At 37.1% G+C, this 12,337-nt stretch overlaps 1 protein-coding gene across 1 annotated transcript in view; it reads left to right on the plus strand.

Moving 5' to 3' along the window:
* cps1 (carbamoyl-phosphate synthase 1, mitochondrial) overlaps positions 1-7,435 on the plus strand; it is a 75,310-nt gene extending 67,875 nt beyond the window's left edge. The window contains 3 exon segments of the mRNA XM_052142549.1: positions 5,479-5,591; positions 6,440-6,569; positions 6,646-7,435. Coding sequence (XP_051998509.1) covers positions 5,479-5,591; positions 6,440-6,569; positions 6,646-6,774 — 372 coding nt within the window. The 3' untranslated portion in view covers positions 6,775-7,435.
* Positions 7,436-12,337: the final 4,902 nt, after the last annotated feature.

Below are 12,337 nucleotides of genomic sequence, written 5' to 3' on the forward strand. Positions count from 1 at the left end.
CTCTTATGGAAAGAAATTGGTACTTTTATTCACCAAAGTGGCATTTAACTGATCGCAATGTATAGATAGGACATTAATAACGTGAAAAATAACTGTTCAAATTTGAAAATGTATTTTTTTCATAACTTCTAACTACATCAAAGAGTTCTCTTCAAAAAAATCCTCCATGTGCAACATTGACAGCTTTTCAGATCCTTGGAATTCTAGCTGTCAGTTTGTCTAGATACTAGGTGACATTTCACCCCACGCTTCCTGTAGCACTTGCCATAGATGTGGCTGTCTTGTCGGTCACTTCTCACCCACCTTACAGTCTAGCTGGTGCCATAAATACTCAATGGGGTTAAGATGTTGTCCAGTGTCTGTGTTTCTTTGCCCACTCAAACATTTTCTTTATGTTTTTCTGTTTCAAAAGTGGCTTTTTCTTTGCAATTCTTCCCATAAGGCCTGCACCCCTTACTCTTCACTTTGTTAAGTGGGTAGAATTCAATGAAGCTGTCAGCTGAGGACATGTGAAGCATCTACATCTCAAACTAGAGACTCTGGTGTACTTATCCTCTTGTTTAGTTGTACATCTGGACTTCCACATCACTTTCTGCCATTGTTAGAGCAAGTTGTCCTTTGTCTTTGAAGAATGTAGTGTACACCTTTGTATGAAATCTTCAGTTTTTTAGCATTTTTAAGCATTGTATAGGCTTCATTCCTCAAAACAATGATTGACTGGTGAGTTTCTATAGAAAGTTGTTTCTTTTTTGCAATTTTTTAACCTAATATTGACCTTAAGACATGCCAGTCTATTGCATTCTGTGGCAACTCAAATACAAACACAAAGACAATGTAAGCTTCATTTTATGAACCAAATAGCTTTCAACTGCGTTTTTGATATAATGGCCAGTGATTTTCTAGTATCAAATTAGCAATTTAGCATGATTTCTCGAGGATAAGGTGTTGGAGTGATGGCTGCTGGAAATTGAGCCTGTCTAGATTTGATCAAAAATAACTTATTTTTTTTAAATAGTGATGGTGCTGTTTTTTTTACATCAGTAATGTCCTGACTATACTTTGTGATCAGTTGAATGCCACTTTGGTGAATTAAAGTACAAATTTCTTTCTGAAACAGCAAAATCTCTACATTATTCCAAACTTTTGGCCACCAGTGTGTGAATATATATATATATATATATATATATATATATATATATATATATATATATATATATATATATACACACACACACATTAGGTTGCACGACCCAGGCCATTAGTCGACTCAAATTCGAATATTCGTTATGCCATTCCATCAAAGCTGGTATTTCTGTTGTATTTGAAGGCCAAATTACACATATTGCTGGTAACCGTTGCGTTTGTGTCATCTTTTTTAAAAGTACATTTGAGCCACCTGCTTTTTAAGTGCAGAGATACCAGGCTTCATACCACTGAATTTCTTCTTTTTATTATTGACGATTCGCATTCGACAAGGATATCGGCACCTGCTGGGCTACTGTGCAACCATGGTTTATTTTCTGATTCTATCCCTTTTCGCCCACTGTATTTCCTACAGACACCGTTTTATAAATCACATGGTAAGCAACAAATCAACCTCAGGCTGACAGTGTCGACTACATTAGTTTTAGTCGACTAGTTTAGCATTCTGAGATTATATTCTTCTCAACACAATTGTACAGCTCACTGGATGTTTTTTGTTTTTGGCACCATTCAGAGTACATTCCAGAGGCTGTTGTGCGTGAAAATCCAAGGAGATCACCAGTTACAGAAATAAACAAACTATCCCATCTGGCACCAACAATCATGCCACAGCGCAAATCACTGAGATCACATTTTTCCCCCATTCCGATGGTTGATGTGAACATTAACTGAAGCTCCTAAACCATATATGTTTGATTTTATGCACTTCACTGCTTTCACACGATTGGCTGATTGGATAATTGCACGGATGATTGTTGGTTAGACGATTGGGTCAGAGCATCTCCAAAACGGCAGGTCTTGTGTGTTTTTCCCGGTATGCAGTAGTTAGTACCTTGCAAAATTGGCCAAAGGAAGGACAACCGGTGAACCAGGAAAAGGTAAAAGAGGAAAGGTCTTATTTTCCTGATATTATAGAGTGTAAATCTACATGATCTTGCAGTCTTTGAGATGAAGTCTGTGAAATGTAGCTTGTTATCAATGGTTACCCCTAGATTTCTGACCGTTTTGGAAAGCGATACTGTAGTTGAACCCAGCTGCACGGTGATGTTGTGTTCAACAGCAGGGTTGGCTGGAAAGACAAGGAGTTCCGTCTTGGCTGGGTTGAGTTGCAGGTGGTGTTCCTTCATCCATTCGAGCAGTCACTGTGGTGTCGTTGAGCTGAAAAGACAAGTAGAGTTGCGTGTCGTCAGCATAGCAGTGGTAAGAGAAACTATGAGACTGAATGATGGGTCCCAGTGATGTTGTGTATATGGAGAAGAGAAGTGGTCCAAGCACTGATCCCTGAGGTACCTCAGTAAGTAACTGATGTGGCTTGGATACCTCACCTCTCTGAGAGATAGGAGGTCAACCAGTCCAGCACAGTTCCTCTGATGCCCAGAGTAGAGAGGGTGGAGAGAAGGATCTGATGGTTGACTGTGTCAAAGGATGCAGAAAGGTCCAGCAGAATCAGAATGGATGATTTGGATTCAGCTTTCGCCTGTCTCAGTGACTCTGTGACAGACAGCAGGGCAGTCTCGATGGAGTGTCCACATTTGAAGCCTGACTGATTGTCATCCAGCAGCTTGTTCTGTGAGAGATAGGCAGAGATCTGAATGAAAACTGCCCTTTCAAGTGTTTTTACCATGAATGGGATGAGAGAGACTGGTCTGTAATGTTCTATCTTTTTTTTCAGCAGTGAGATTACTCGAGCCTGCTTAAATGTAGTGGGAAAAGTGCCTGTAAGTAGAGACGTGTTAATTATGTGTGTGAGTGCAGGTAGGATGGCCGGAGAGATGGCCTGGAGAAGGTGTGATGGAATGGGGTCAAGGGAACAGGTGGTGGGGTGGTTGGAGAACAACATGTATTTTTGTGGGATGCCTTGTTGTAACGGCATGGAATTCAAAAGATGTATTGTTACATAGCGAAGCCTCTGATGAAAAAGTCCTACCGGTATGATGAGGGGTGTAAGAGAAGGAGAAGTTGTTGGAGAGAGCAGCAGGTGTTGCTGTATCCTCAGGACGTATCCATGTCTCCGTCAGTGCCAGGATGCTGAGGGTGGACTGTGTGGCAAAGGCTGGAATGAATGCAGCTTTGTTCACAGCAGACTGGCAGTTCCAGAGTCCCACTGAGAACGAGAGCGGAGCAGGTGCTGAAGTGCAAAGTTGCCGTAGGTTGTGTGGGTTGTGTTTGGTCATGCATCTGTATCTTTTGAACGGTCTACAACAGATAACAGGGATGTGCTTGAAGGCATGTGTTATTAGTGAACTAGACATGTTAGTATGTAGAAGTAAAATAATAAGAGATAAAACCAAAAATACTTAAGTGCTATGGTGAGTGGCGCCTTGTCGGTGTCCTTGCTCGGTGGACTCGCACAGGTAGACTCGCTGATCTTCACACGAGGAGGGCTTGACACGAGGGCTACCTCTTCTGCTGCCGCTTCCACATCAGCATTCAGTCCAATAAATACACACTTTTAATGAGCCGTTCAGTGGAAAAAGCAGCCACGCCTTAATGCTACTTAGCACCACAAAGCTATTCGTGTGGTCAACCGAAACCAGGTTGTGCATTAGGATCAGTTGTCATTACAGATAGCAACAGGAGCAGACTTAAATTGAATGCTGTAATCATCAGTTTTCATGATTACATAATCGTGGCAGTCCTAATCACAATTCGTTTTTCGAATTAATTGTGCAGCCCTGATATATATATATATATATATATATATATATATATATATATATATATATATATATATATATATTCAATGAGCACTTTATTAAGAACACCTTTACACATACTTATTCATGCGATTATCTAATCAGCCAATCGTGTGGCAGCAGTGCAATATATAAAATCATGCATCGATACGGGTCAGGAGCTTCCATTTATCATTTCATCAACCATCAAAATGGGGAAGAAATTTGATCTCAGTGGTTTGAGTATTTCTGTAACTGCTGATATCCTCGGATTCACGCACAATAGTCTGTAGAGTTTCCTCAGAATGGTGCCAAAATCAGAAGACATCTAGTGATTGGGTGTGGATGGAAACCCCTTGTTAATGAGAGAGATCAACAGAGAATGGACAGACTGGTTCTAGCTGACAGAAAGGCTACGGTTACTCAGATAACTACTTGAGGTTGATGGGCTACAACAGCAGAAGACCACATCTGGCACTTTATTAGGACCATAATGTTCCTAATAAAGTGCTCAGTGAGTGTATACAGTATATACTGTATATACACTATATATGCATAAACAGTATGTATATCACCAAATAGCTGTTGCAGCCAGCTTTTTTAAGGAATTGCGAAAATGAAAGGTTGGATCAGAGTTGAATTGATTCACTGAAACCAAGGGTAAGTGTACCCATTAAGCCTACCAAAATCTGTTTTCAGACATTTTTTATTTATAATTTCTCAAATTTACATAAAAGAAAAAAAAAAACATGGATTAAATTAAAGATTAATCTCACATTTGAAGTTGTAAATGTTAACTCCAAATATTTTAAATGAAACTAGTTCATTAAATACGTGAAAATTCTGAAGGGTGCATGATGAACCATTAAATCCCATGGGTGTTCCAATTAAGCCCAATTTTTTATTCATTTAAAAAAATATACATGACTGGTAAACATAATTTTACATTTACAACAACACAAGAATTCATTCTATATTAGGTAAAATACTTCAGTAGTTGAACTGTAAATGTATTTGGTACAGAGTCTAAATACAATTATCACCATTGAAACATTTAAAAGATGCATTAAGTTCATTTTGTTATGTGAAATACAGTTTTTGTTATTGTGGAGCTAGTTCATTCACTCTTCTGAAAGAGTTTCAAACATATATGGCTGAATTCGAGGGGTTTTACAATGTATTTAACTCAATTTGGACTGTTTTTGGTGTAACATTTTTTTAATAAAAGCCCACCTGAAAGAAATGCTGATCGATTAAATGGTTATTTAAATATAAAAACTAAATCTAAATTAAACAAGGGTTTCTTTTTATTTTATTTCACTCTAAAGTTAACAGTGGGCTTAATGGCTGCACATACCCTACAGTTTGAAATTATTCATGGAAACAAAAATAAATTTTTGCTACTAAAGTTTAAATCAGAGACGCTATTAAAATGCCTCTTGTCTGCACACTTTTGGGATTATTGGTGGTCTGATTGCACTTAGTGATGTGAGAATACTAGAAAGTAGTGGTAGTTATTTCACTTAGTATTTGTTTCACTTTCTTAGATATATTATATTTTTCATGAATAAAGAACATAATTTTGTTGGCATGGGTTCAGCTTTATGCCACAGAGGGTACATCAGCTTGGCTTAATGCTAATGATGTTCCAACAATCCCTGTTACCTGGCCAAGCCACGAAGGCAACAACACCTCCTTACCCAGCATCAGCAGGTGAGAACTTAATTATTCATTGTATTTTTGTTTGTCTATTTTAATATTGATATTTCTGTTGTAGGTGTAACAATGCTAGAAATCTAAAATAGTTATGACACATACTTCTATATTATACACACATTAACAGTGTTAAGAAGCTACATTAATACAAATAGTGCAAGACATTTTCTGCATAGAGGCATTTCATTATTTGACAGTTTTTACGATAGCTGTCAGGGCTTCCAGAGCCCTTCAAGTGTCAAAGACTCCCACTAAATAAACACACATGATAAGGTGAACATGATTAACCCATCTTTAGTGATTCTAAGGTCATTTAAAGCTATTCCTTCACCAACACACGTTAATGCGGTCTGGCTTGCGGACTCGCAAAAAACAGCACCACTGCTGAAAAAAATCCTAGGGAAAACACTGCTGATGCTGAGTTTCTTGAATCGTGTCTGCCATTTACCCTTAAGGGTGGCATCGAAAGGCTTCCACCACATTAGGTGGGATCACAGGTTCAGCTTAATCACATTTATTACTAATTAGAGGGAGCTTTTAATACAACCTCCCTACATTATTTGAGACTAGAGTCCACAATTGAAGCTCTGGAAACTGGTTTTAGTATTTAAATAGATAATTAATGTTTTGCATATTTGTTAAAAGTTTGTTAAGGTTTGTAAGGCCCTAAAAACAAGTTTGAACATGAACACAAACACTTCTAGCCATGCAAGTTTGGTTTTACATTTCGTTGCATTCTGATACATGCAAGACTGTAATTAAGTGCACACAAATGCACATTTACGTACTTGCATAAAGTATGTCTCTGAACTTATGTATATATCTTTGCATTGTTATCTGAATAGACTTATCAGTGAAAGACACATTGACCTAGTGGTCAATCTACCAAATAACAACACCAAGTTCCTGAAAGACAACTTCCTGATTCGCAGAATGGCTGTGGATTACGGAGTGCCCCTTATCACAAACTTCCAGGTCAGCCCGTACTTTTTAATGCATCATGAATCGTTTTTTTGTTCTTGTGTTAAATATCTGTTTCCTTTTTCAACAGGTAGTTAAGCTGTTTGCAGAGGCCATTAAGTATTCAAGTGACTTAGATGCTACCAGTCTATTCCATTACAGGCAGCGTGAACCCAGACTGTCCGAGAGCTCTACCGCATGGTTAACTTATAACCACTAAAGCAGTGGCTTAGACTTAAGTTACCTGAGGGCCTGAGCCAGGTGTTGTTCTCCATTAGGGGCCAGTTGAACAGTTACAACTAATAAGTGTTTTTACAACCATGAATTTGAACTATATACAGTTTTTGGCACAGTTATACAGTTATTGATCGATGTTTGTCCACTTATTCTCAATTTGTCTGTGTTCCAATATACCTTTTTTTAGGTTTCGAAAGAGACATTTTCATTTATCTTGTTTGTTGTCATTACCTATGCTACAATTGCATGTTTACAGTTGTGTAGGTCACAGTAAGTCTGATTTGAAAGGTTTCTATGGTATAGTTAAAAATGTATTACTCTATGGAGAATTTTTACCTTGAATCCTACTGCTGTGCTTTGTTAACACTTGAGCGGCCACATGAAACAAGTCAGTGGTTTTAGGCCCATGCTCTAAAGGCCCAGTCAAATTGTGTGCAGTGCTTCTCTGCCTAACTCTTACAGATTTTAAGCATTCCAGCTGTTTTCAACACTCAGCACTGTCTGTTTAATGTACCAGTGAGTAAGATAGTGCTGCCCTCAGCACACAATAGCAGACATGCGTGTGATTTCACCTAAAGAAAAATGTCAATGTATGTGTCCATGTTGCTGTCTTTTTCTTCCAGAGTTATGGTGAAAGAAAATGCTTCAACCTTATTCCTCAATAAAAATTAACAAATGTTTTAATATGTTACACAAAGTTATTTTATGCTTGAACAGGTCCTCAATTATTAACAGGTTTAGTGAGATGGCGTATCCAATAACAGACCCAAAATATGTACGGGCATTTCATAGCCTATTCTTTGTTGAGAAAAAAAAAAAGGTTAAAATGTTAAATCAAAGCTGGTTTGCTGGTCTTTTCTGGTTTAAGCTGGTCTAGTTGATTTCCTAGCCTGGCCAAGCTTATATTCAGCTGGTTTAGCTCATTGGCTGGCTGGTCTCCCATCTCGAACAGCTAACAAGTGCCCAAACCCCTCTAAAACCAGCAAACCAGAACTGAGATACCTGGATCAGGCTGAGACTTAGATTAGGCTGGTTTAAGATGGGATTTTTTTTCTTTATCTGAAATAACTACCTTGAAACTATCTTAGTGGAAACTTGCAAACAATAGTTATATTGTGTTCAAATTCCTGAGATAAATGGAGTGATTTCAAGGTAATGTTATACCAATCTCATAATTAATGGAATTAAGAAAAATTCAATTTTTCATTCATTCACATTGGCCTCCAAGTGATCAGACTAATGTCATTCACTTATTTGTAGTTGCTTGGGAGATCCTTCATTTAGCTTTATTAGTATTTTAGTCAAATTTATATTAAGCATTTATAATCCACCTATTAGCATTAGATTGCTTGCCTGCATTATGCTTATTGCTTAAGTATCACTTATATATGAACACAGTGCTAATTGGGAAGCTAATATTATGTCCAAACAGCCCACAAGAGTGTTGCCCATTATCTAGTGGTCTAGATATTGATACCACAATAAAATCTCAACACATCAGATTATGTGTGGGAGCTAAGTAGGCTACATGTTACAGCTCATAATGAAGAGAGATTGCAGTAAGGGAAAAGCAAAACTGAAATTGGAAAAAACAGCAGCAGTGAGGAAAGTCCTTTATAGTGCTGTGGAATAGTTTTGATTTTTACACCAATTTTTGTTAAAGTTGTAATTATAATCTTTTGACAAAAATGTCATTAAACACAGTCAATATTTTGTCATGTCATTTTCATAAATTTTTTTCATTTTAACACAGAATATTAGTAAACCAAAATAATGTTCTAGTACGATAATATTTACTAAACAGCAGTATGAAAAAAAAAACAAAACTAGCAGTCGAATCCTAAACCAAATATTAAATAATTGTTTTATGGACATTTGTAACATGTTCAGTATCAACTTACAGCCAATAAATCCATGCAATAATAGCATATGAGTATAGTGAAGTACTGTATAAGCTACAGCACTTAATGTGAATTATTTTTACGCTTATAGCATATTGTTCATGAAGGGCTTTACATCCTGAGATATGCATTCTGACTAGCATGCAACAGTTTAAACTGACCTGTGTGTTCATTTTTTGTGTAGATGTAAGTTACCATATTAAATATATGTTGAGGATATAGCTGATTAATCTTATAGATAGCTTATAAGAATGCACTTGAGTAAGGTCATTTACCCCCTTGTAAAGAGGCACTTCAGTTACCGGTGGTCAGCTCTTTCTGCTCACGCAAAGAAATTCCCAAAATACTATGACTAAATTAATTGAATCAACAAAAATCAACAAGATTTTCTACTAAAAACATTGTAAGTGCACCCTCTGTCAACTTCTGTACAATTTAAAGCTAACCAAAGACTTTTAGGAAAGGGCCAAAGCTAGTCTGATTAAATGGCAATGGTTGCCAAAGGTAGGATTGGCCAGTTAAGTTTAAAGGCAGGGCTTTGTAACAAATCAGTAAGCATCCTAGCTTTCCTGTGCACATCACACATTCACATGCTGCACATTCCTATGGTTTGAGTGTCTCTGTTTAAGCAGTCACAGATCGTACCTTTGAGTTCATTAGATTGGAGGCAATCACAGATTTGGCACACGGGAAACACCAGCAGGCAGATGGCACCTTATGCAAGCCAGATGAGGGGCACCATGTGGGAGTGACTGAGTTCATACTGTATATATGCCATTTCATATTGGCTAATGACCATTCATTTATAGCGGGGTATGTTAAAGCATTATGCTGAATATGCCCCTGTATTGACCCTTTGCTATTTTGCAGCTGTTGGATCAAAACAGCACTGGTTATTACATCTGCAAAAATGGAAGACAAATGGATAAAAACCTTTATTTTACCATGTAGTGGAATATGTTGATGAAACAAATTGTCTAATTTATGTTGTTGCTATATAAATGCAGTTTCAACATGCAGCAGTAAGATAAAGTGATTTTAATTTAAAAAATATATATATTTATTTTTATTTAAACGTATTATTCTTCTAAGACCTTTCCAAGAGGAACTCCTGGATTTTAGAGCTCCAGCCAACAAATTCGGTACAGACATTAAGGCTGTTCTGACATGAGTTTAACATGTTATTAACACAAATTTAACATGGTCAATATTACAAATTTGATTTTGAATAAAACTTACAAATCATGCATAGTCTTAAATATTTATTGTTTATTATGTTTCTTGGGGTAAATTTTTTCAAAATCCTATCACTTTTGAATTAGATTCTGAATCCCATATTTTCAATTTGGACTTATGATCCACACTTTATGTTTTATTTGCTGTATACATTGATTACATGTATGAGGAAGTTTAACTCTAGTTGATGAAACTATGACTTACTCATACAACAAGTGCTCAGAACATCCAGTGCATTTGCTGTTCATTCATTAGAGCAGGTTCAGACTTCCTCAAGATATCCCTCAGGCTAATTCCTTACGTGCTCTGGGTCAAGAACATAGCAGCCATAGAGCAGTTCTCCAAAGAATCAAGTGATTTAAATTTCCCTAAACTCTGTTTACCTTGTAAGGATTTTGAAGAGTCTTGCTGTGTTTTTTAAGCAAATGGAGGTTAATTTGTTTTAGTCATTGGCTCTGATTAAAGGCTGTACCGATGGCAGGACTGCACTGATAGCATCCTTTATTCACAGACCTGTCTACTTCAATTAAGACTAAAGTATAGGACAAAATGTCTTGTCATTAGGGCCTGTGACAAATAGACTACACACTTCAAAACAACTTGAACTTTCATTACCTCAGCCTTAACTTAATAGGCCTATCCAATTTCAATACAACCTAGGGAGAACATGCGGCATTAGTAAGAATTGGCCTATAAACAGAGCCAAGGGGAGGATAATATGCTAATATCTCGCCTTTGCCTGATTCAGGTCATAGCCATTACTTTTAAGAGTTTAAGAGATATGCTATTGAATAATCAGATTCTATACTGTATATCAACTCTATCCTAAATACAAGCTCTGGTCCAAAGCTTAGTGACCTGCTTTGCTCCTACAGCTTGGTAGGATCAGCCTGTACCAAGACTGTGTCATCCGACACGAACTGACCCGACCTGTACAGTCATATCTTAAACCTAAATTGCTCACTCTCTTTATATTTTCTTCTCCAAATAAGTACATTTGTTGCAATAGGCTGTAATTTATTAAAGAAACAAAGGCAACATTAATATCAGTTTAGTAATAGTGTACATACACATTTTTAACAAGGTACTGTGCTAAAGGGAATAATCACTGGCTTACCGTTTATCAAGCACTGAAGCTGCTGGGAGAAAAATAATCAGGAAACGTGTAAACATGTAACAGAACCGAAACAATCAGACCTCTACCTTTTTTAACACCCTTTGCTTTGTGAGCGCTCTTTTGATGCCTTAAAATGCTGCTTCCATAGGCAGCTCACTAGGTTTTAGAACAGAGCAATTGTGTACCTATTTTTCTTGTAAATAAGGAGAATCGAACAAGTAATGTGAAAAATGCAAGATGTGTTTTTTTTCCCCCACGTAAATGTTATATTTCCTCTGGCTGGTGTTCAGCAGCTTAACTGCTGCAGAATGGGTGTATAGAGTAATGACTTGTGGACCCTTAGGGGCACTTGGCACATCGTTGCTGACAACGGTGTCAAAACAGATCCTTAACCCTCTTCATATTATTACCACTTGAAAATGAAAAGAGAACAGAGGCGAGAAATATTGCAGAACATAATTACCACGAAACATTAGGGGTGCGTAATATTTTCCCTGCCATGTTATCTGTCTCGGTGGATTCCAGCATGCCTTGATATTCCATATGCGTTGAAAACTTTTAATTATACGTGAATGAGTTTTAGTGCTGCCTCTCAGTGAAGACCTCTGAGATTAGAGTGCTGTATGCTGAGCTACCAGGGGTCATGATTAGCTGGTCACACAAGGCTGAATGTTTGATTGAATTTAGCTGGGAAAATTAAATGTTGAAATGTGATAGGATAGAGATTACTGTTTAAGAAACTTATATAAGGCCTTGAGGAGACTGAAATGGAATCGGAGCTGCTTCTAACCCTCTGTGGGTCAGAAGTATTTTATGTTGTAAAAAGCAGAGAAACATTAATTAGAATGAGTTTAGATTGACACTGTTTCCTGTCTACCATGTTACATGCAACTAAATGCTCTTTAATTAGAGTATTCCTGCCTATTTTGCATGGATGTTGTATTTTGGATTTGCTATATAATGTATAATTTAAAATAAATTAAACCGACTGATCTCTGTGCTGTCAGTAAAGGGTTAACCTTGACACACCGATTCATGTGACAAAACAACATGGCGCATATCACAGCTGAGTTTGTCTTTGGGAGAAACCCCAACAAAACTACAACTGGTAAGAAACCTAATTCAAATTTTACATTGAAACCTGTTGATCTCAAGGGTAGAGTCTAGTTTATTCCGATATGGCATTTTTAATAATTGAGCGATTTATCACGAAATGCCACTCCACTAAACACAGTGTACACTAATGTGTACTTTAGCGCATTTTTTCCTTAGAAATCCTATATTTACTGTGC

This window comes from Xyrauchen texanus, chromosome 14 (genome assembly GCF_025860055.1).
Source record: "Xyrauchen texanus isolate HMW12.3.18 chromosome 14, RBS_HiC_50CHRs, whole genome shotgun sequence".
NCBI lineage: Eukaryota > Metazoa > Chordata > Actinopteri > Cypriniformes > Catostomidae > Xyrauchen > Xyrauchen texanus.